General features: G+C 40.6%; 1 protein-coding gene across 1 annotated transcript in view; it reads left to right on the top strand.

The window, feature by feature from the left end:
* The window catches only part of NCEH1 (neutral cholesterol ester hydrolase 1), a 67432-nt gene that overhangs the window by 32942 nt on the left and 8234 nt on the right, over positions 1-26256 (top strand). The window contains exons 2-3 of the mRNA XM_040248948.1: positions 10495-10723; positions 12965-13034. Coding sequence (XP_040104882.1) covers positions 10495-10723; positions 12965-13034 — 299 coding nt within the window. The remainder of the gene's footprint in view (positions 1-10494; positions 10724-12964; positions 13035-26256) is intronic.

Genomic DNA, 26256 nt, shown 5'->3' with positions numbered 1-26256 from the left:
AACTGAGACAAAGAGAATTTTGTGACTTGCCCAGAATTACCCAACTAGCAAGTATTAGAGCCAGGATGGAACCTTGGCTGACTGACTTTACCATCCACACTCCCAAATACTATGCTATGCTCTGGACAACTGGGGATGAGGAAGGATCAAGCAGAGGCAGTGGAGTGCTCTCTGGGGTTGGGGGTGGGGTGGAAACACTGATTTGGAGCTTTTACTGATTTCCATAATATAAATACCCCCACCATGGTTGCTTTCAAGCTACTGAATTGATGTCAAGTGACTTGTACGTTTACACTGGTCTTTTGTGACATGGCAAGAGCTGGCTCCAGCAGAAAACTGAAGGGTATTGCCAAAGAGAATAGCTAGGTACAGAAAAAAAGTAAGTTATGCGAATTATGCCCCAAAAGTACAAAGGGTGGAGCAGTAAGAAATGGAGGTGGAATGAAGAGAGGGACAAGATTGGAATGTCAAGTTCGGTTTTTGTTTTTTTCTTTCCCAGTAAGAAACTAGAAGTCAGTGGAAGTTTTTAAGCAGCCAGGTGTTGTGATCAGTCTTTTTGGGTGAGAACTCTGGTTATAGAGAACGAAAGTGCTTCTAGATTCAAGTTAGTTGGCAAATAATGAAAACAATGAGCATCTAATCAAGGCAGCAGTGGGAGTCTGGGTGGAGGCTGTGGGTAGAAGTAGATTCAGTAAATGCTGGCACGTGGAATTGACATGAATTGATTGCTTGGATATCATATGCAAGAAGGAAGGAGCTGAAGAAAATACCAAGATTTCTAGCTTGGAAGCTAGATTTATGGTCAGATCATTAATGGAGAATTTAATGGAGTGAGTTGTTGAGTCAGGACTGGAGAAAAAAGTATAGGACATATTCATTTTTAAGAGTTTATAGGCTATAATCCTGGAGATGGTTGGAAATGTGGACCTGGAGCTTAAGAAAGATAGACCATGGATAGGAGATGTGGAAGTCATCAGCACATGGATAGAGATCATAGCCATTTAATTTATCAAGCTGCTAGTTAGCACTTCCTATTTTCCAGGCATTGTGGCATGGTAGTGATTGCCTTGCTCAGGGAAAGCAGGAATTATGTAGATGAATAAAATGTAATCTTGGGGGAAGCCATCATTTACAGGGCCAGTGGACAGGAAAGGAAGAAAAAAAAATCAATAAAATATCCAAAAGAGAAAAAGGAGGAATTAATTATTAATGTGGCAAGAAACCAGTGAAACACGGAAGGAAGAAAGCTTCAAGACATTGTTAAATACCTGCAGAAGCCAAATATGTCATCAGTGTGGGCAGCAGGGTCATGATATCATTGGTGAACCTATTGGGTTTCATCCCTGGTTCAGCAAGATCCCCTGGAGGAGGAAATGGCAACCTGCTCTAATATTTTTGCCTGGAAAATCCCAAAGACAGAGGAGCCTGGCAGGCTATAGTCCCTGGGGTTCCAAAGAGTCAGACACAACTGAACAACTGTGCATGCACACACCATATGGCCTAGAGCCTCCCAACAGAGTCTGTCCTTTCATGAGAGTTGGATTGGATTAGAGATCTCCAACCCTCAGTAAATAAAAGGATGTTTTTATCCTTGTAATCTAGGCAGCAGTAGGAAAGAGGACTTCAATATGTTTTCCTTACTGGAGGAGGAGGATGCTGAACATTTGTAAAGCAAAGTAAAGGTGGTGGGCAGAAGGCACCAGTGTAGAACACGTGCTCCACAACCACAAACATCTGTGTGCCTTTCCCCACCCTTCTCTCCTTATCCAGCCTACTGATCACTCACTCAGTTCAGTTAAGTTCAGTCGCTCAGTCGTGTCCCACTCTTTGCGACCCCATGAATCACAGCACACCAGGCCTCCCTGTCCACCAACTCCTGGAGTTTACCCAAACTCATGTCCATCGAGTTGGTGATGCCATCCAGCCATCTCATCCTCTGTCTTCCCCTTCTCCTCCTGCCCCCAATCCCTCCCAGCATCAGAGTCTTTTCCAGTGAGTCAACTCTTCGCATGAGGTGGCCAAAGTACTGGAGTTTAAGCTTCACCATCATTCCCTCCAAAGAAATCCCAGGGCTGATCTCCTTCAGAATGGACTGGTTGGATCTCCTTGCAGTCCAAGGGACTCTCAAGAGTCTTCTCCAACACCACAGTTCAAAAGCGTCAATTCTTCGGTGCTCAGCTTTCTTCCCAGTCCAACTCTCACATCCATACGTGACCACTGGAAAAACCATAGCCTTGACTAGATGGATCTTTGTTGGCAAAGTAATGTCTTTATTAAACTCTGTTTAATCAGCTGATACTGCCTCCAGGCAACCAGATGAGACAGATTCTCTTTTCTCGAAGGCTAGTTATACGGTCGCAAAGAGTCGGACACCACTGAGCGACTGAACTGAACTGAACTGAGTTATACATACATGTGTCCTTTAAGTCATGTATCTCTACTTTTTAAGTTTCTGCATCATATCATAAGCTGATAATGGTGCTGTAATTCTTAGTATCACTTAGCCTTGACTGATACTTTTTTGCTGCTTGGTTTGAACAATCATGATCATGGGAATTCTCTGCAGGTTGGAACAGAAGGCATGAGAAGATCTTGAAATACCCAAGAGGTTGGCAATCATTAGATCTCTTAGGGAGCAGTAGTCAGAGGGCAGAGCTGGCAGTGATGAGACTATTGAAATAATTGGATTATGCCTCCACAGTGTGCCCAAAACTTCTCCTGGCTAGGAGAAAGAACATTTTCCTCCTTGGTCTATTTCCTTGTCACTATGTTTTATTTCTTTGCTAGATCTCTTGAGTCTTAACTATTGTCTGAGTTATTAACAGATACCTCTGAGCTCTTCCTCCAGGCCTTGCCTCCTTGAATCTCTGACCCTGTCTTTTATACCTGTCTACCTAGATGTTCCATTGACTTTAAATGGAATAATTTTAAAATGGAATTTTCTTGCCTTTCCTGATTGTCCTTCTGCCTGTATTCTGTGTTTCTCATACCCTAAGTGAAGACTTCCAGGGTCTTTCAGTCCTTTGCCTGTGTCCTACCAGCCTGCTTCCTGATACCATATCTTACTCTGTGTGCAGTTACCAAGGTGCATCAACTCTGCCTCAGTGATACCTCTTGAATATATTCCCTCCCCTATATTCTCCTGGAGCAGAACTTCATTTTCTTCCTGTCGACAGTTGCCAAATGCTATGGCTGTGGTCTTCTAGTCTCTCACCAATCTACCGTGTGCACCTCAGCTGCATCATTTTGCCCCAAATGTAGTCTCATTAAAAAGAGTGTCCAAAATCTTTGCTGTTTAACCGTTAACAACTAAGAGCATTTCATCTGCCATCATCTTTCCAGGTGCACCTTTAGTCAGACTGCATCATCTTCTACATCAGAAGTTGCAGCTGGTGGTTTAGTCTAGATTTGGCCTGCAGGCAAGTTTTATTTGGTCTGCAACTTAAAAAAAAATTGATCTGAATCAATGATTTAAAATCAGAGGATTTCCCTTAAAAGCTAAAGGCAGAGAAAGTTTAGTTAACTTTGAAAGCTTAAAGACAGATGAAAATCTGCAGCAGTCAGTCAAGATTTGAATTCTTAACTGCTTAAGTTCTGAGTCCATCTTTCACCTATCTTTGTATTGCTGTCACAGATAGCAGAATCTTTACATATACTCTGTGTGGGCATGCTCAGTCCTCAGTAGTGTCCAACTCTTTGCGACCTCATGGACTATAGCCCATGGTCCAGGGAATTTTCCAGGCAAGAATACTGGAGTGGGTTGCCATTTTCTACTCCAGGGAATCTTTCTGATCCAGGGAAGCAGATTGGCAAGCAAATTCTTTATCACTGTACCACCTGGGAAGTCCTTACACATACTAGTCAGAGCCTCATTAATACTTGTTGAATTATTGTTTCCTGACTTTTGGTAGTTTCTTGATACAAACACTGAAGTTGTTTGTAGAAAAAAAGTACTGCATTAGTGAGTCACAAGTGATCTCTACAGTGTTAAAAAGTGCAGGTCATTAATTTGCACACCAATAGACATAAATAAATATGCATTTTAAAGTATACTCAAACTTTACAGTGTTTAAAAAATGTGACCAGACTATGGCTGATTTTTGTTGATGTATGACAGAAAACCACAAAATTCTGTAAAGCAATTATCCTTCAATCAAAAAATTAAAAAAAAAAAAATGCAACCGGGACTTCCCTGGTGGTCCAGTGGTTAAGAATCTGCCTTCAGTGCAGGGGACATGGGTTCTATCCTTGATGGGCTAACTAAGCTCCCACATACCGTGAGACGACTAAACCCATGCACCATAACTACTGAGCCTGTGGGCCACAACTAGAGAGAAGCCCAGGTGTCCCAGTGCAGAACCCATGTGCCACAACTGAAGATCCCCAAGTGCTGCCTCTGACCTGAAGCAGTCAAAAATAAATAAATTTTCTTTTAAATGTGACCTTATGGTCATGCAGAGAAGTTTGTTCTATGAAATTGTTGTCCTATAACAGGCAAGAAAAAGGCAGAATCTGGAGAGGAGAATTAGAAAACTGCTTGACAGGATGAAATGGCCATCACTGGAAAAGGTGGAGAACCACTTGTGTGGAATACAAACTTTTGAATGTGAGAAATGAAGCAGGTAGTGAGTTATAATAGATGCTCCAAGTATCTAATGTGGTTGGTTTGTGTTGAAATTTGATTACACACTGAGTTATTGACATGTTTGGAGTGTGCTAGGACTTTTCCCCACCTCTCCCTCCCACTTTGACATGAGCATACAAGTGAACTTTTTAGAGATAACAATTTTACACCTTTTTAACCTGTAATAATTTCAGAACTTGGTAATCATTGTGGTCCTAATAGCAAATTACGTGATGGGAAAAAAAAACAATCATCTCAGTTTCCCTGGAAACATGGGGCTGTCTATCCCTGGGCTCACATTTCATCATGCAGGATTTTCCAGATCAGTGATGTGACAGTAACAATAGAAGGCTTGGTATAAACCAGGTACTATTCTAGTACCTGTTTTCACTTTTTTAAGCGTCACAACAATCTTTTTAACCAATTAGCATTATTATTTCTGTTTTATATATGAGAAATTGAAGCACAGAGATTAGTAACTTGCCGGAGATCCCACTGCTGACAGTTGGGGAAGCTGGGCTTTTAACCCAGGCATCACTGTGCAGTCTATGCTCCTGACTTTGGTGTTTGACATGACTCTTGCTGTTATTGTTCAGTCTCTAAGTCATGTCTGACTCTGCAACTCCATGGACTGCAGCATGCCAGGCTTCCCTGTCCTTTACTATCTCCTAAAGTTTTTTCAAATTCATGTCCATTGAGTGATGCCATCCGACCATTTCACCTTCTGCTGCCTTCTTCTTTTGCCCTCAGTCTTTCCCAGTATCAGGGTCTTTTCTAGTGAGTTGACTGTTTGCATCAGGTGGCCAAAGTATTGGAGCTTCAGCATCAGTCCTTCCAATGAATATTCAAGGTTGATTTCCTTTAGGATTGACTGGTTGGTTTTCCTTGCAGTCCAAGGATCTCAGCAGTCTTCTCCAATACCACAATTCAAAAGCATCAGTCAGCCTTTTTTATGGTCCAGCTTTCACATCTGTACTTGGCTACTGCAAAAGCCAAAGCTTAGACTATATGGACCTTTGTCACCAAAGTGATGTCTTTGCTTTTTAATATACTGTCTAAGTTTGTCATAGTTTTTCTTTCATGGCTGAAGTCACTGTCAGCAGTGATTTTGGACCCCAAGAAAATAAAACCTGACATTGACATGTCTCTTATATTGACCCTCTATTGCCATGCTCTGCACACCTCCGCTTCCCTTGATTACATTTTCTTCCCATAGGCATTTGTCCAACACTTTGGCATCTTGGTTTCTTATCCTTTTCTTTACTATTCATACTTCATCTTCTGTAGGTGTGTACACTCAGTCATGACTGACTCTTTGCTCCCTACGGACTGGGGCCTGCCAGGCTCCTCTGTCCATGGGATTGTCTCAGGCAAGAATGCTTTAGTGGGTTGCCATTTCATTCTCCAGGGGATCTTCCCAACCCAAGGATTAAACCCAAATCTCCTGCATTGGCAGGTGGATTCTTTACCACTGAGCCGCCTGGGAAGCCCCTTCATCTTCTATTAAGGCACAATTCAAAATAGATGCCTTACTGAATTTCATCTCACCAAGAAGAGGCACAAGTAATTCCTTCCTTCTCTGGGCTTGTGCAACCCTTTATCTAGGTTTCTCTTACTAAACTTGTATTACTTAACTAACTAACATCAGCTATTCATTTACAGTTCTTGGTTCTCTTCTATTTCTCTAAGCTCCAGAAGATTGTCTTTTTCTCCCCCTTAAGTTTCCCTGTCCATTGAATATATTTTCTTATTCGAATGATGAATGAATTAGCAGACAACAATCCCATTCATAAACAAAAAATGAACAGAGTATAATTTAAGCAGAGTATAGTTTTTGCTTGACTTCCTTTCATTTTTGCTTGTCCTCTGACCTTTGGTCATCAGACCCAGGTAGGGAACCGTGGCCAACCTATTTTGTATATCTGGTTCTACTAAGGTGTAATGAGTATCCTCAGGCAGAATTCCCTTCTAGATCCTGGAATAGTTATGGGGCAAGTTTTAAGACCTCTAACATTGCTTTAGGGTACTTAAGCTAGCCAAGACTGGGTCAATTCACAACCCATGAAACTCTTAACACTTGGAATGCTTCTTTGTGCTACTGGAGTTTTCTGGCTACTTCTAAAAAGGTTTCAGGAAACAACAACTTGAGAATGTCTCTTGGGTGGATCTGAATCTCATTTCATGAACTCAAGAATGCAAGAAGTATAACTTGATCTATATTTCAAGCCTTTATTCTTTAGGTAGAACTTAATTCCAATGAATTTAGGTATTCCTTCATCACTGTTTTCTTTCAGGTTTGGGGGTGTTTTATATGTTGAGACATAATACTTTGGGTGGTGGGGGGAGGCATCTGGGTACACATCCTCAGCCCACATTCCTGTTCCACCTGGTCCTTGGTGTTTGGTTCCTACAAGTTGCCCTGGGATATCCTTTGTTCTTACCTATGAGAGCCTTTTAGATCTATTAGTGCTCTCTTCTATTCCTCTTGGACCCTTGAGAATGTGTCATGGGCCATGGATAATGGAGTTGTCTCAGAAACGTCTGCAAGACATTCATGCAACCTTGCTGTTTTTGTGCCTTTTGGGCACATGGAATTCTGCTGCTGCTCCTGCACCAGCTGGAGCCCAAGGAGCTCTCTGAGGTCATTTGAGGCACCACCTTCCTAGACATATCCTGAAGTCAGTCTTCCCAAGAGTCTTTCCTTTTTCCAGGGTTCTGTTTTGGGCATGAGACATAACGTCTGTTGCTCTCAGATTCCATAGACATATCCGAGGGTTGCTGTGTCCCAAGAATCTTTTTTTGTTGAATCTCAGATATCAATCCTTACATTCCTCATTTCATCTCCAATACTTTCTCCTTCCATCTCCCACCACCTAGTTTGGAGATTCACTTTCTATTCAGGCGACTTCTTATTCATCATGCAATCTTCTAAATCAATGTCTGTTTTTTGTTTTAATTTTCCAAAGGATGTAGGCTTTTGAAAATTAAAAGCAGGAAAACACTCCTGTTTCTTTGCTATTTGTTCTCATATCCCTTCCTTGAGGTAACAACTACAGAAAGGCTTGGCTACTGATTTTATTTGCCGGACAGTAGGGATAGAAGCGGAGAAGGCAATGGCACCCCACTCCAGTACTCTTGCCTGGAAAATCCCATGGATGGAGGAGCCTGGTGGGCTGCGGTCCATGGGGTCACGAAGAGTCAGACATGACTGAGCAACTTCACTTTCACTTTTCACTTTCATGCATTGGAAAAGGAAATGGCAACCCACTCCAGTGTTCTTGCCTGGAGAATCCCAGGGACAGGGGAGCCTGGTGGGCTGCCGTCTCTGGGGTCGCACAGAGTCGGACACAACTGAAGCGACTTAGCAGCAGCAGTAGCAGCAGCAGCAGGGATAGGAGGGGAGTAGTGAGAAGAGCTAAGGAAAGCAATAGATTTTAGAGGGAAAAGTTGGATACCATTCACAGTTTTAGCATGCCACACAATATCACATACACATGTGAATGTCATCCTATCCTGGATAGTTTTCAGAGCAGCTTCCTGGGCTCACACTGTTCTCAACAAGCATCTCTAGGGTAATTCTGTATGTCCTGCAGCCCTCTCATAGTTCCTGGAATCCAGCTTCTATACTGGTTAATCTCGAAGCTTCTTTTCTCTCTTCCTAAGAAGGAGGAAAATAATAGAGCTGTAGCCAGAATTCAACAACCTCTCCTCACACTGTAGGCACTCAGGCAGTAATAACTATTATTAATAATAGTAATAACAAATTGGTTAATGACAGATTACTGTTTGATTATCTCTATTTTCAAATTTTGAAACAAACTCACTTTTATCTGTAGGATAATGATTTTTCATTCTCAAATTTATCAATGAATTCCAAATATTAGCACAGTTTTTACACCCATCTAGCCTTTCTTACATGCATCTACTTACCTTTTTCTCCTTCATAAACAAACTGTCCCTTCTCCAATGAGCATTTTTGTCCCTTGTCAATGTTGTAAACAATGCAGATAGTTGTTCAGAAACCCCATTAAAGTCAGTGATCATAAGCTAATACAGCAGAAGTGCTTTAGGAAAGGTATGGGCAGATCGAGGTAAGTCTGCATGCAATCAGAGCATGCAATACATAAGGGAAACCAGGGGTGGATACTATGTAAAATGAATAATCTACTGTAATCTATTGTGTAAAGACAGTTTACTTGTTTTACAGCTTTCCTTTAATTGAAGAAACTCATATAATTTGTTTTAAATATTTAATAAAGTCTTCATTAAGCTAAAAGCAAAAAATGTAGTCCATAAAGTGAGTCAAGCCTGCCATTTCTTTCTTCATATTTTATTATTTCATGCCTATTGAGCTACTTTGGCTGTGAGAAATAGAATTGATCTTGTGGGTTCTCTGTTAATTCACAAGGGTTTGTCGTGTGAAGTCTAGAAATCTTAGTGAATACAGAGATTCTCAACTAGGCTCCAGTGAATCTCTGTATTCCCCCATTAGACTGATGTGTTACCACAAAACTCAAATGATGATTGCTGCTGCTGCTAAGTTGCTTCAGTCGTGTCCGACTCTGCGACCCTGTATCTCTTCCTAATTTGCCAAAGACTTTAAACCTTTAATCTTATGATTAGACGCCTCTGTATATGTGTGTGTGCATAAACACATTTGTTTGTTTCATATCAAGAACAGTAAAAGTTGTTTTAACTTTTTCAATAAATTGGTCAATTGATACACACTGAAATTGAGTTATTTTATTAATATTCATTTGCTTTGCTGTTGAATATATTGGCAGCTAATAGATATTAATGGAATTGCTGGAAAAACTGTTCATGGTTAGATAAACTGCTTCTGGTTCTTGCTTTTCATGAACACTGGCTAATTGTTCTATAATGCAGTCTTTCCAGCTCTTTTCACGGCAGGGCATATGTGTACAGTAATAATATTTTATATGAGACAGTGGGGTAAACGGCTCAGGAACTTGGCTGCTCAGGGACAGAGAGGATCAGTGTCATAGCACATCTGTGTCCTCTTCAAGACATAACAGTGCGCTCCATGCCTGTGCTGGGAAGCTGTATTATGGTGTATTGCAGACTACATATAGCTCTTATTTCTACTCGTGACATTGTCTTCTTGATCTTATGATGGCATTAAATATTTCACTAATCATCAGTGTTCTGCTTAATGTTCTACAGAAGCACACTGTTAAATCTTCAGCTGCTCTCCTTCAAGGTTTGAGAGCCACTAGGAGATACAGTTGAGATCTTCCCTGGTAGCTCAGACGGTAAAGCGTCTGCCTACAATGCGGGAGACCTGGGTTCAATCCCTGGGTCAGGAAGATCCCCTGGAGAAGGAAATGGCAAACCACTCCAGAACTCTTGCCTGGGAAATCCCATGGACAGAGGAACCTGGTAGGCTATAGTGCATGGGGTCGCAAAGAGTCTTTTATGTGTATTCAAATAAAGTACTCTTCCTTCACTCCTAGTATGTTATTGGAAATGTGATGTGCTAATTTAGGGTGAGGAAAGGGACTAAAAACTGGAATTCACAGTTCCCAGGTTTGAGTTGAAGAACTTCCAGTTAACCAGCAAGATGGGCACATTCAGCTAATTCCTAAGCCTGCTAGATAAAACAAGACTAGTGACACATTTCCCACTCAGAGATTATCTGAAGATCAAAGAAGATCTCATATAAGAAAATACTCTGGAAGCTCAAGGAATGAAAGATAGATACATTGTGTTATTTTATTGAAAGTGGCCAGTGAGTCCTCAAGGGTAGTGGCAATTGCATGTAAGAATTCAAATGGTGAGGGTTGGTGAGTATGGCTCAGGTGACGACAAAGCTGACGCACACTCTCCTTCATCCTCCCCTCATCCTCCAGAGCAACCTGATACACTACCTGGGCCTCAGCCATCATCTGCTTGCGCTGAACTTCATCATCATTTCTTTTGGCAAGAAAAGTGCATGGTCGTCTGCTTGGGTGAAGGTGACCGACACTGACTTTGATGGTGTGGAAGTCAGAGTGTTTGAAGGCCCTCCAAAGCCAGAAGAGCCTCTGAAACGCAGCGTTGTTTACATCCATGGAGGAGGCTGGGCCTTGGCAAGCGCAAGTATGTCCTCACCTTTAGGTTGTTTGGGGTTGTGGCTGGCCCTGGCAGAGATATATGACTGGGTTGACTTTCTTACTGGGTGAGGAGAAAGGGACCACTGGACTTGGTCCCTTGGCAGTCCCAGTTACCCTACCATCCCAGCAAAGTTATTCATAGCACCCCTTCCTCCCCACTTGTCATTCTTGAAAGGATCCTGGTTTGGATGATTAATTATATAGCTACCCTACACCAAGAGTTTTGCCTGTTTGTTAATTCAGGCAGACTGTTTTGAAAATATTTCCTGTAGTCTAAATCATACACTAACTTATTGTGAAGTAGTGAAGTTGCTTTCTATACCCAAACAAGGTAAAGTTGGGCCAGAATATGAGGCAGGTATCTGTAGCTCTAGACCAACTTGTGTTTTGAAGACATCTTTCTATGAAATAGAACAAGGATTTCTGTGTATACAGGTTAATTCGTTAACATTTCATCTGCTTATGAAACCAAAGATGAAAATATAAAATGTATGCCCCAGTTAAAGGGAAATGACCTTGAAAATTTCAAGAACATTCTTTTTAGCATTGGATAACTTTCATGAGCAGAATACACATTAAAAATGGCAGGGAGCCAAGTGGAGCAGCCAGTGAAAAGCATACTAAGGAGGAGAGATAAGGGCCTTACCTCTGCTCATAATTATTATGGAGCTACTTTCTTATCTTCAGCCCAGAGATTAATTTCATCCATTAAGTTTAAAGGCAATGGGACTTCCGTGGGACTTCCGTGGGACTTCCTTGGTGGTCCAGTAGCTAAGACTCCACACTGCCAATACAGGGCGCCTAGCTTCAGGGAACTACATTCCACATGCTGCAACATGCCACAGTTAAAATCCAGTGCAGCCTAATAAATAAATGTTGTTTTTAGTCACTCAGTCATGTCCAGCTCTTTGCAACCCCATGAGCTGTGGCCCACCAGGCTTCTGTGCCCGTGGAATTCCAGGCCAGAATACTGGAGTGAGTTACCATACCCTTCTCCAGGGGGTCTTCCTGACCCAAGGATTGAGCCTGGGTCGCCTCCTTTGCAGGCAGATTCTTTACTGGCTGAGCCACCAAGGAAATGAAATAAATAAGTAACAGTAAAAAAAAAAAAAAAAAAAGGCCAAAAAGTGTAACTTTCTCTAGTAATCTCATTTCATTTAACTCCATATTCATCATTTATTCTTTTATTCATTGATTTGTTCATATTTCCAACAGATGATTACTGAATATGTAGGTCTGCCCAGAGCCGAGAGGTTTCCTGGGATATAGGACTTTGGGTATTAAAACCTCAAACAGTTGTGTGCAAACCTGGACCTTTGGTCACTCTAATGTGTGCTAGATGATGGGAATACAAAAATGAGTAAAACAGAGTCTCTGCCCTAGAAAGGATAGCATCTGTAGTGTTGGATGCTTGCCAGGAGAGACAGTACACCAGAGGCCAGGATGTGGAAGTACCAGGAATGGTATGGATTATGAGTCAGCCTAGCCTTTTCCACACAATTTTGACTCATCAGTCCCATCAGAGAGGAAAGGCTTAGTCTGGAGGAGATATGCAACTGTTTATGTAGTTATTGAACTTCTGGTTCTAATACTGCCTTTGAAAGTCTATAAATAAGGTATTTTGTGGCTTTCTGTTAAGACAATCTAGCACTTAATGTAAGAATATCCAAAGAACAGCTAAGGGATTAAAGTGTTACATATTAAAATATGTAAAAACTTTTAGATTCTCTCTCTAAGAAATGCTAAGGCTTCCTAAAACTCTATTTGTTATATGTTGGTTTAAATGGAATACCATAGTCTTCAAATTGGTGACTTTTCTGAATCACAGCAAATGAGGGTATTAAAAGAAAAATTTAGGGGTTCTAAGGAGGAACTGCTTATTCACTATGATTTTGGGAAAGGCATACCTCTTTGAAGAATTACAAAATCAGAATGAATCTAATGTACTTTATATAGATGATTATAAAATAAATTTTTAGTTAACAACACATCCAAAGGTAATCTTGTATGGATTTCCTGTTATTTATAGCAATTGCATTTTATCAGAAACCAGGTTAATTCTTTTGCATTTGTACTTGTAAGTCTGTTAATGAGACGTATGTTCATATTTACTTTTTATTGTTCTTACTATTAATAACTTAAGTCTGAGTCAGTTAGCAGAATTTAAGAATGGTCAGTATTAAATAGACTGTGTTATAGTGAGTGATTACTCTCTTGTATCTTTTAGAAATCAGGTATTATGATGAACTGTGCACAGCCATGGCTGAGGAATTGAATGCTGTCATTGTCTCCATTGAGTAAGTAGTTAATAATTTTCATACAAGAAAATTTAACAAATGATCCTTAGTAACTATCTAGTTACTTTATAAGTGATAAAATGTAAAATTAAAGTCCAGAGAGGTGAACTGATCTTCCCGAGGTAAAAAAAAAAGATTTCTGATGTAACTTTGAATTTCTTCAACTAGCTTTATAATGCCTCAAATTATCTTTTTTTACTTTAGTTTTAGAAACTTCTGGAAAGGGAATTAACTGAGATTTTGAGAGAATTATGCAATCAGTTATCTATGCAATCAGTTTGATTACCACCTTTTATATCTAAAAACCGATAAACACTTTAAGAGAATCTGTCCTACATCCAAGAGTTGGAAAAGGTATTCTCCTGGAGTCACGTTCTATAATTCAGACCTTGTAAACAGTGATGTGTTCACTATTCTTAGTATAGCCTATTATTATCGTTGTTAGAATTAATATCAGTATTTTGAGTTGCTTCTAACAGTTCTGTATTAGCTGTTTTTCTGGGAAACTAAGAAGAATGTGCCCAAAGAAAAGCAATGCCAAAGAATGATCAAACTACCCCACAATTGGACTCATCTCACGTGCTAGCAAAGTAATGCTGAAACTTCTCCAACAGTACTTCTCAACGGTATGTGAACCGTGAACTTCCAGATGTTCAAGCTGGATTTAGAAAAGGCAGAGGAACCCAAGTTCAAATTGCCAACATCCACTGGATCATTGAAAAAGCAAGCAAGTTCCAGAAAAATATCTACTTCTGCTTTACTGACTATGCCAAAGCCTTTGACTGTGTGGATCACAACAAACTGTGGAAAATTCTAAAAGAGGTGGGAATACCAGACCACCTGACCTGCCTCTTGAGAAACCTGTATGCAGGTCGGGAAACAGCAGTTAGAACTGGACATGGAACAACAATTTGGTTCCAAATCGGGAAAGAAGCATGGCAAGGCTGTATATTGTTACCCTGCTTATTTAACTTATATGCAGAGTACATCATGAGAAATGCTGGACTGAAGCACAAGCTGGAATCAAGACTGCTGGGAGAAATATCAGTAACCTCAGATATGACACCACCCTTATGGCAGAAAGTGAAGAAGAACTAAAGAGCCTCTTAATGAAAGTGAAAAAGGAGAGTGAAAAAGTTGGCTTAAAGCTCAACATTCAGAAAATGAAGATCATGGCATCTGGTCCCATCACTTCATGGGAAATAGATGGGGAAACAATGGAAACAGTGGCAGACTTTATTTTGGGGGGCTCCAAAATCACTGCACCTGGTGATTGCAGCCATGAAATTAAAAGACTCTTGTTCCTTGGAAGAAAAACCATGATCAACCTAGATAGCATATTAAAAAGCAGAGACATTACTTTGCCAAAAAGGTCAGTCTAGTCAAAGCTTTGGTTTTTCCTGTGGTCATGTATGGATGTGAGAGTTGGACTGTAAAAAAAGCTGAGTGCCAAAGAATTGATGCTTTTCAACTGTAGTGTTGGAGAAGACTCTTGAGAATCCCTTGGACTGCAAGGAGATTCAACCAGTCCATCCTAAAGACAATCAGTCCTGAATGTTCATTGGAAGGACTGATGCTGAAGCTGAAACTCCAATACTCTGGCCACCTGATGGGAAGAACTTATTCGTTGGAAAAGACCCTCATGCTGGGAAAGATTGAAGGCAGGAGGAGAAGGGGATGACAGAGGATGAGATGATTGGATGACATCACCGACCCAATGGACATGAGTTTGAGTATACTTCGGGAGTTGGTGATGGACAGGGAAGCCTAGTGTGCTGCATTTCATGGGGTCACAAAAAGTTGGACACAACTGAGTGACTGAACTGAACTGAACTGAAGAATGTGAAAAATAGTTTTAACAGCTGCAGTGATTGTAGTCACACAAAAATCATGGTGTTCCATGGCACGCATGGTGCAGGTGCTATGTGAACACTGTTTCTCCTCCTTCAGATCTTTGTCCAAATATTATCCTTTCAACAAGGCCTTCCTTCACAGCCCTAAAATTTCAGTCCACTTTTCTTCTGTTTTATTTTTTCCAAAATTATCAATTATAATTCTCCAAATTTTCAAAACTATCTCCGATTATCAGTGGACTGACAGATCATATATATAACTTATTATGTGTTTATTGTATCAGGTAGAAATAGATAATGTAAATTTTGTGAAGGCAGAGATTTTAGGGATGGTTGTCTGTTTTGCTCATAGCTGATCATTAGTGTCTGGAATTGTCCCTGGCAGATAGAGGACATTTGTGATATTGTGATTTGTAAGAAATACGTGTTTGGTCATACAGATGACCAAATATATATTTTTCATATTTACTTGGTCTTCATCTAAAGTTCCTGGCTCACAGTTCCCCAGATCCTTGAAATTTCCTGTATTCAGAGTATAAAGATGTCTTTGTTTTGTGAATGAGATGACCTTTGGAAGCACCTAAGGATGGGGATACTGGTTGCCAGGAGAATGAACCATGTGATTAGAGGACTGGAACTTTCCTATACCCTGGTCTCTGAGGAGGGGAGAGGGGCTGGAGGCTGAATCAATTGCCACTGGTCAGTGATTTAATCAGTCGTACCTATGTAATGAATCTTCCATGAAAACCCAAAGGACAGGGTTCAAAAAGCTTCCACTTGGTGAACATATGTAAATGGGAGAATGGTACACCTTTGAGAGGACATGGAAGCTCTGAACCCTTCCCATGTACCTTGCCCTTCGTATCTCTTCCATCTGGCCTTTCCTGAGTTGTATCCTTTTATAATAAATCAGTAACCTGGAGAGCAAAACGTTTCTCTGAGTTCTGTGAGCTGCTCTAACAAATTAATTGAGCCTGAGGAGGAAGTCGTGGAACCCTCTGATTTATAGCCAGGTGGTCAGAAGTATAAGTAATAACTTGGACTTGGGATTGGCAGCCTGAGTTGGAGGGGATTGTTAGAACCTCCCATCTATAACTTGCTGAGAAGCATAGGTGATTGCCTGGGCTTGTGTCCGGTATCTGAAGTAGGGGCAGGAGGGATCTACAGTTTTGTAGGTGGTGGTTTAGTCACTAAGTTGTGTCCAACTCTTTGTGACCCCATGGACTGTAGCTCACCAGGCTTCCCTGTCCATAACATTTTCCAGAAAATAATACTGGAGTAGGTTGCCATTTCCTTCTCCAAGGGATCTTCCCAACCTGACCCAGGCATTGAACCCAGGTCTGCATTTCAAGTGGTCTCCTGCATTGCAGGCCGATTCTTTACTGACTGAACCACAGAGAGCAAATGTTGATCCCTTAATCTCTGGAATCTGATGCTATCCCCAGGTAGATACTCTCAGAATTGAGTTGAACTGAAAGACACCCAACTGATATCTGGTGCATTGCTTGATGGAGGTTTGGGACAAGCCCCTCCCCTACCCCAGCACCCCCCCAACAAACAAACACACATTGAAAATTAGTCACAAAACACCAGAAAAGCATTTAACGCCTATTTATGGAATGAATGAATAAAGAGTTTTGCTTAGCTCTCGTAAAAGTCATCCAAAATCAGAATTTTGATAATTTTCCTCATAGATGAGGAATTTGAGGTCCATAAAGTTAAGTAATCTGTGTGAAGTCACATAGGTAGAGTGAAGAATTGAATAAGTCAGGTGGAATCACACCCCAGGTTCCTGTGTTTCTTTGAGCCAGAATCAAACTAACATTAAAGGACTTCTGGTTCAAGATAGTGGAGTAGAAGGACGTGTGCTCATCTCCTCATGTGAGAGCATCAAAATCGCAAATAACTGTTGAACAACCACAGATAGGAGGTTGCTGGAACCCACCGAAAAGAGATACCCCACATCCAAAGACAAAGAAGCCGCAGTGAGATAGTAGGAGGGGTACAATCAGAATAAGATCAAATCCCATAACCACCAGGTGCGTGGCGTACAAACTGGAGAATAATAATACCAAAAAAGTTCTCCCATTGTTGTGAAGGTTCTGAGCCCCATATCAGGCTTCCCAGACTGGGGATCTGACAAAGGGACTGGGAGTCTCCAGGGAATCTGATCCTGAGGGTCAGTGGGATTTGATTACAGGACTTTCACAGGACTGGGGGAAACAAAAGCTCCAGTCTTGGAGGGTACAAAAAAAATTTTTGTGTGCACCAACACCCAGAGGAAAGGAGCAATGACCCCACAGGAAACTGAACCAAAACACCTTCTAGTGTTGGAGGGCCTCCTGTGGAGGTTGGATCAGCAGGGGCCTTACCACAGGGATGGGGCACTGGCAGCGGCAGTCCTGGAAGGTCCCTCTTGGCATAAGCCCTCTTGGAGGTCACTATTAACCCTACCATAGAGCCTGTAGACCCCAGGACTGGGTTGCCTCAGGCACAACTACCAGGAAGGGAGTGTAATCCCACCCATCAGCATATAGTTGGACTAAAGCTTTACTGAACAAGGTCCTGCCCACCAGAGCAAGACCTAGCTTTTCCCACCCTGTCCCTCCCATCAAGAAGCTTACAGAAATCTCTTAGCCTCATCCGCCAGAGGGCAGATAGAAGAAGCAAGAAGAACTACAATCCCACAGCAGCTAGAAAGAAAACTACATTACAGAAAGTTAATCAAGATGAAAAAGCAGAGTTATATCCCAGATGAAAGAACAATAATATAAAACCCCAGAAAAATAACTAGATGAAGTGGAGATAAGCTTCAGAATAGTTATAGTAAAGATGATCCAGGATCTCAGAAACAGAATGGAGAAGATGCAAGAAATGTTTACCAAAGACCTAGAAGAACTAAAGAACAAACAAACAGATGAAAAATAGCCTAAAAGGAATCAATAGCAGAATAACTAAGGCAGAAGAACGGATAAGTGACTTGGAGGACAGAATGGTGGAAATCACTGCTGCAGAACAGAATATAGAAAAAAGAATGAAAAAAAAAAAAGAAGAAGACAGCCTACAAGACCTCTGGGACAACATTAAACACACCAACATTTTCATTATAGGGGTCCCAGAAGGAGAAGAGAGAGAGAAAGAATCTGAGAAAATATTTGAAAAGGTAATAGCTGAAAACTTCCCTAACATGGGAAAGAAATAGTCAACCAAGTCCAGGAAGCACAGAGAATCCCAGGTAGGATAAACCCAAGGAGAAACACCCCAGTACACATAGTAATCAAACTCAAAAACATTAAAGACAAAGATAAACTTCTAAAAGCATCAAGAGAAAAATGACAAATATCATATAAGGGAACTCCCATCAGGTTATCAGCTGATTTCTCAATAGAAATTCTACAAGCCAGAAGGGAATGGCACAATATATTTAAAGTGATGAAGGGGAAGAACCTACAACCAAGAGTACTCTGCCCAGCAAGAAGACTCTCATTCAGATTTGATGGAGAAATCAAAAGCTTTCCAGACAAGCGAAAATTAAGAGAATTCAACACCACCAAACCAGCTTTACGACAAATGTTAAAGAAACTTCTCTAGGCAGGAAACACAAGAGAAGGAAAAGACCTACAGAAAATAAACCCAAAACTATTAAGAAAATGGTAATAGGATCATACATATTGATAATTACCTTAAATGTAAATAGATTAAATGCACCAACCAAAAGACATAGCTGGATGGGTGGATAAAAACATGTGCATGTATGCACTTCCACTTACCACATCACTCTGCTTGACCCCTCAAATTGTATGTAATTATTTTATATTGTTAAGTTAATCATATTCCCACTATGGCTTACAATAATTATCTTTTATTTTTTGTCAGGCTATTGATTGTGAAAACTGATAAACTTCTTTTATTATTGTGATTATCTAACTATTACCCACTTAATACCATTGTATCATGATTGATCAACAGAAAAATAATAGAATTCTATATCATCAAAACTACCATTTAATAGAAAAACTTGTAATCACTTTTAAAATCCAGTTGCATATCAGAATTACCTTGGAATTTTTTGAAAAATACAAATGCCCAGGTATTGTTTTATTTCTCCAAAGCTCCAGATATGTTTCTAATGAACAGTCATGTCTAAAAACAACTGGACTGTTCTAGTTTGTTTCACTTTTTATATTTTATATTCAGTGCTCCCATTTCATATAGTTTATGTTTTCCAATTTTTCCAGCTCTTCTTCTTCTTTTTTTTTTTTTTTTTGATATTCTTTCTCATGCCTTTATCAAGAGTAGCAGAAAAACTTTTGTACACATATATATGGGAATTCCCTGGTAGCTCAGTGGTAAAAAAAATCGGCCTGCAATGCAGGAGACACAAGAGACATGGGTTCAATCCCTGGGTCAAGAAGATCCCCTGGAGAAGGCAATGGCTACCCACCACAGTATTCTTGCCTTGAAAATTCCATGAACAGAGGAGCTTTGTGGGCTCTTTCGGGTCTCAAAGAATCAGACACGACTAAGTGACTAACTTCTAGTTAGTGTGTGACTGTCCTGTCACATTGATCCAAGTGCAGCAGGAAGTATTAGTTATTGTACAAAGTCTGCCTTGTTCTGCGAGAAGGCAACCAAGGGCCATTCAATTGTCAAGAACCACATTAGCCAAGGAAACTAGAGGCCCCAAGTCCCATTAAGACTTTACATAGGAGTCAACCTACTACATCATTTTACTTATCTATTGATCTGATTACTTATCTTTTGAATAAGTGTCTCAGGTCTTTCCCTGGCTCACAGGTATATTCCTCTGCTGTGACCTGCAGGGTTTCTGCAAAACAGTCAGACCCAACTGAAAAACTAAGCACACAAACACATACATATACATAAATAGTATGTATAATATATATATTTTAGAAAACTTGAATTTTTGCCCAACTAAAAAATTTATGACATTTTGATTCCACTTGTTTGACTTGGTATGAATAGAATGCTACATTTCTTATTTTTAAAAAGTAGATATGCAACAAGCAACAGAGGTTTACTGTATAGCACAGGGAACTATAGTCAATATCTTATAATAACCTATAATGGAAAATAATCTCAAAAAATAATTGAAAAAAGAAATATAACATTGAAGGAAGCTAATGATGATTAGTGACAGGTTTATGGCAACATTTGCCACTTTCCATGCCCTGACCTTGCCTTACCTTCCCTCTGCCCCTCTCTGCCAGCTGATATCCCATTCACAGCTTATCTCTTCTTTGCCCCTACTCTGGATCAGGAACCTAAGGGGATCCTTGCCTCTCCATTCCCTTGGAAGGGCTAGTCTCCAAAGTCACTGAAGCAGCTCTGACCCTATGAACAAGAATCTTAGAACCAGAGTGGTGCTGTGGCAGCCTTCTCAGCAAATTTGACACTAGACAGCCCTGAACAACTTCCAAGCCATCTTGGATACACATCAGGGCCTCCCAGATCACTCAAGGGGCCCCTGGTACAATTTTATATTGCAGGGAGTGTCAAGTAAACTTTTATATCATATGGCCTGGGCAACTGGTCAGAGGAAGACTGCAGCTGTTTAAATTTTTTTTTTGTTTTTTATTTTTGGCTGCACTACATGGCATGTGGGATCTTAGTTCCCCAACCAGGGATCGAACTCACACCCACTGCAGTGGAAGCACAGTCTTAACCACTGGACCACCAGGGGATTCCCAGACTGCAGCTGTTTAAGCAGATGAAACCCCATTATAGATCAAGGCCCTGAAGCTCAGTGCTAGTGAGCTGGCCTCAGGGCCTCTTCAGTGGTTTCCTGTGTAGCTCCAGCTCCTCAAAAGCCAGAGGAAAGGACAGAAGGTAGTCTTGTTTTACTTGGCACCATGAGGATTCTCCACATGAGCTTTATCTTCCAAGTGTTCTTTTAAGCCTAGATGTATCACAAAACAAAGAAGGATAGATAGGATGTTTTTAAGATTTTTTTTTTAAAGAAGTTAAATATAGAACAATAGAATGGGTCTGACCTGTTCATTTGGGTCTGACAGAAACAGGGTTTCTGCAGGGTTTCTTTTATAGAAACCCTTAGAAGTAGCAGCAGCAGCAGGTCACAGCAGAAGAACAATACACCTTTGAGCCAGTGAAAGACCTAAGACACTTATTCAAAAGACTAGAGAGCTCTTCAAGAAAATGAGACACCAAGGGGACGTTTCATGCAGAGATGGGCACAATAAACGACAGAAATGGTATGGACCTAACAGAAGCAGAAGATATTAAGAAGACGTGGCAAGAATAGACAGAAGAACTATACAAAAAAGATCTTCATGACCCAGATAATCACTATGGTGTGATCACTCACCTAGAGCTAGACATCCTGGAATGCGAAGTCAAGTGGGCCTTAGGAAGCATCACTACGAACAAAGCTAGTGGAGGTGATGGAATTCCAGTTGAACTATTTCAAATCCTAAAAGATGATGCTGTGAAAGTGCTGCACTCAGTATGCCAGCAAAGTTGGAAAACTCAGCAGTGGCCACAGGACTGGAAAAGGTCAGTTTTCATTCCAATCCCAAAGAAAGGCAATGCCAAAGAATGTTCAAACTACTGCACAATTACACTCATCTCACATGCTAGTAAAGTAATGCTCAAAATTCTCCAAGCCAGGCTTCAACAGTACATGAACCGTGAACTTCCAGATGTTCAAGCTGGATTTAGAAAAGGCAGAGGAACCAGAGATCAAATTGCCGACATCCTCTGGATCATGGAAAAAGCAAGAGAGTTCCAGAAAAACATCTATTTCTGCTTTATTGACTATGCCAAAGCCTTTGACTCTGTGGATCACAACAAACTGTGAAAAATTCTATGGGAATACCAGACCACCTGGCCTGCCTCCTGAGAAATCTGTATGCAGGTCAGGAAGCAATAGTTAGAACTGGACATGGAACAGATTGGTTCCAAATAGGAAAAGAAGTACATCAAGGCTATATATTGTCACCCTGCTTATTTAACTTATATGCAGAGTACATCATGAGAAATGCTGGGCTGCATGAAGCACAAACTGGAATCAAGATTACTGGAAGAAATATCAATAACCTCAGATGACACCACCCTATGGCAGAAAGTGAAGAAGAACTAAAGAGTCTCTTGATGAAAGTGAAAGAGGAGAGTGAAAAAGTTGGCTTAAAGCTCAACATTCAGAAAACAAAGATCATGGCATCTGGTCCCATCACTTCCTGGCAAATAGATGGAGAAACAGTAAAAACAGTGACAGACTTTATTTTTTGGGCTCCAAAATGACTGCAGATGGTCATTGCAGCCATGAAATTAAAAGATGCTTACTTCTTGGAAGAAATGTTATGACCAACCTCAGTTCAGTTCAGTTCAGTTCAGTCACTCAGTCGTGTCTGATTCTTTGACCAACCTAGACAGCATATTAAAAAGCAGAGACATTACTTTGCCAACAAGGGTGTGTCTAGGTAAGGCTATGGTTTTTCTAGTAGTCATGTATGGATGTGAGAGTTGCACTGTAAAAAATGCTGAGTGCCAAAGAATTGATGCTTTTGAACTATAGTGTTGGAGAAGACTCTTGAGAATCCCTTGGACTGCAAGGGGATCCAACCAGTCCATTCTAAAGGAAATTAGTCTTGAATATTCATTCGAAGGATTGATGTTGAAGCTGAACCGCCAATACTTTGGCCACCTGATGTGAAGAGCTGTCTCATTTGAAAAGATTCTGATGCTGGGAAAGATTGAAGGCGGGAGGAGAAAGGGACAACAGAGGATGAGATGGTTGGATGGCATCACTGACTCAAGGGGCATGAGTTTGAGTAAACTCTGGGAGTTGGTGATGGACAGGGAGGCCTGTCCTGCAGCAGTTCATGGTGTCACAAAAAGTCAGACTGAGTGACTGAACTGAATGAATAAATACACTTTGAGTTGGGTTAATGACTTCAGAGAGTTGTTACAAGAATCAGTTTGGACATCTGAGATGAAAGGGCCTTGGATGCTCTAAGGCACTAGGCAACTCTGGAGGCTCAGTGCCCTAGCCCATGTACAGAAAGGTCCAACTTTATTCATCAACATGTTTGGAACTCAAAGAACTTTTCTTTGCAGCAATATTGAGCTAAGGTGATTAGGATCCATCCAGGCCAGCCACCCCTGAAGAGCCACATAACCTTATGTTCTAGTTGAGGTATGGCCAACACCATATGACTGTGATGTTTCTCTTGGAAAGTATGTTCAGAGGTCTGACGTGGGACCATATTTCTTCTCACTGTTCACCTCTTTCTTCCTTCTTCTATTCCATAAATATCTATTGACTTCCTGTAATGTGCCAGCTATTGTGTTAAATTCTGATGCATAACAGTGAGACAAACATAAACTCTGCCCTCAAAGAGTTTACAGTCTAGATGGGAAAGCAAATCTTGAACAAGTAATGTTAATAATGTGATAAGTGATTTGAAATAGAAAGGGAAGTAGTAATGGAGGTATCTAATAGATAAGATGTTACCTAGTTCGAAGGTTTGATTTGTACTCCTAAGGATGAGCAGAACCTAGTTAAAAGAGTGAGTGGGTCATGGAAGTACAAAGTGGGGAAATGAGAGGAATTGGGAGGAAAGGAGGAAGATGAGAACATTAAGGAAAGGTGAGGTGGAAGATGAGAGGTGGCTAATGGAGGGACTCATGCTTCTGGAGATAACTAAGGAAAATAAGAAATATGGTGTATACCTGGAAGCCTTCAGAAATATGGTGGACTCTTGATTCTCTTGGAATTCCTTCTCCTAGCAGGGAGGCTGTCTGGACACAACTGCTCCTTATCCTTGAGGCTAACAGGAGTGGGTAGTGCTGTCATGGCTTTGTTTCAGTGTGGGGATGGCCTTCTGGAAGGTTATATATAATCTGAGGAAGCTGATAGGCAAGGGTTGAGGATGAAATCACTTCACATGAAGCACAACCATGAGCTGGAACTCCTGAGTTAACATCATTGGTATTGGCTCAAGATTCTGGGGACAGATATAACAACTAAGGTAGATAAAGATCTAAAGGCATACAAACAGGCCATGACTTCTATTCAGTAGCTTCAGCAACACTATGCTATTTTTACACATAATTGCACAATAAGTATTTGTAAAGTGAATGAAAGAGTTCACCTTATAATATCAAAAATACATGGATGTGTCCTCATTTACATTATCTGGGAGGGAAGTTTATATTTATAAGCTTATTTTCATAAACTTCAGTGTAGTTTAACTATAGTTTATATAATGAAACACAATACTAAAACCATAAAACATCAGGGAGAAGGAATATTAAATGTTTTTGAAAGATAAGATGCTAATGTACAGCATGGGGAATATAGTCAGCAATATTGTATTAACTGTGTATGGTGACAAATGGTAACTAGACTTATTGTAGTCATCATGTCGTAATATATATGAATGTCAAATCAGTATGTTGTACATGTGTGGTCATTGTACTTCAATTACAATAAGATAAAATGTAAGATAATAACAAAGTATTATTATGCTGGATATTATTAAATTCTAGCTTCTTTGGTTGTGAAAAATGGTTTCAAGTTGTGTTTTGCTTAAGTCTTTGCTACACTCAAACCTTCTATTTTGTGTTGATGGAGACCTTTTCCCATCTACCAAATATCAGGTCGCACTATGCACAGAGAACTTAAAACTTGACAGAGCTGTAAAGAAGAACGTTGCCCAGTAAGTAGACAGAAAGGAAGCTGGAGTGTGTATCTTGGTCTGCTGCTAACAGTTATAGGCAATGGGACTTTTATGACTCTGTCTTCCTCATCCATAAGATTAGATGAGTGCAAGCTGACAAAATCACAAAGCTTCTAGGAGGCACAATGAGACATACATGTTGATAGTTGTTCAAACAAGACACTGTGAAAGACACGACGTGACAGTCACCTCACTGTGACTTGCCCTCTGCTCCTTTTCCTGCTCTTCCTCCCTGTCCTGAGTGGAGAAACCCTCACATATCACCCTGACCCAGGCAGCCCCGGGAGCTGGGCAGACTGGATTTCTTGAGGGTTCCCTCCCAGAAAGGGAAGATTTGTCCCAAACTTTCTTTTTACTCAGTCCAGGCCACTGTATTAGCAAACCTAAAGGCCAGTGTTACAAACAGTTTAATGCTACAGAAAGATAATATTGTGGCTTCTTTTTAAAAAGTAGGTTGTTTTAGATCCTTAACAATCATTAACTAATGAATGTCTCCTTTTTAGACATATTAAGGTAAAGTCTTCTTGACTGTTTTTGACTAAAAAAAAAAAAAAAATTCACTGGTTTCTCTCTTGTGGTTTAGGCCTTTTAGAATTTGTAGGGAGGAGGGTGAGGCTGTACAGACAGCCTGTGCTGTAAACAAGCAGTGAGGTGGGGAAGCTTAGTTCCACCCACACCTGAGCCCAGAGCTCAGTTTAGCTTCTAAAATCACAGAGAAAGTAGGTCAGAGGGACTTTGCACCAAGCCTACTTGGGCTCCAGTCCCCCTTGAGGGACTGCTTGGCTCTTTAGCGCCCCTTGAGGTTAAAGGCAAGGTTTGTATCTGAATGGGGGAAGAGAGGCTGGGGAGCTCCCAGCTGTGTCCATGGAGAAGCCTTAACTTGTAAACAGCATCAGGGAATCACATTGTTTGAATGGATCATAATTCTAGGATCAGTCACTCCTAGGATTTTGGTGATACATCCTGACATCTGTCAGTTCTTTTGAATGTACTTATTGTCTAATCAACGAAGTTTTTGTTAAGCTCCGCTCTCCCTTGCTGAATGACTGATAGTCAAAGCTATCTCTGGAGAGAATTTTGAGAGAAGAAACAGAAAGGAAAACCCTTCCTCAACCTTTATGCACAAACGTTATTGCACAAATGAAAAGAGAAACAATTATATCTATTCACAGTGTTTCATAATTTTATTATAAATTTTATTATATTCTTCTAAAGGAAAGGAAGCTTTACCTATTAGAAGAATAAACAGATTCTTCCTCTGGAGTTGTCTCCCTCAAACAGCACAGTGTAATTGTTGATTTGTTTCAAATAACCCCTGCTGAACATACAGGTTCTTTAAGACTGAGCAAAATATTAACATTTTTTATGTTCTCAAGATGAATCTGTTGAGCTCTTCTTAGGAGACAGTAAAAAGGGAGAAAAAAAAGGTGGGGGCAGGGGGCAAAAAAGGAATGTGATTTTGTCTCCCTCTTGAATCAAGTAGGAGTAGAATTTCGTTCTAGAATATCATATGTACCTTTCACCCACCTGGCACTACATGAATAGAACTCAGTGTCCTTTCCAACTGCAGAAGGCTGTCCTAGTGTTTCCAGGCCAGGTTATTTTGAGGAAGAATGTACTTTATAACACTCTCAGAACACTAGTGTT

This window comes from Oryx dammah, unplaced genomic scaffold, assembly GCF_014754425.2.
Source record: "Oryx dammah isolate SB20612 unplaced genomic scaffold, SCBI_Odam_1.1 HiC_scaffold_2, whole genome shotgun sequence".
In the NCBI taxonomy this organism is placed as follows: domain Eukaryota; kingdom Metazoa; phylum Chordata; class Mammalia; order Artiodactyla; family Bovidae; genus Oryx; species Oryx dammah.
This window is presented reverse-complemented; position numbering and strand designations above follow the sequence as displayed.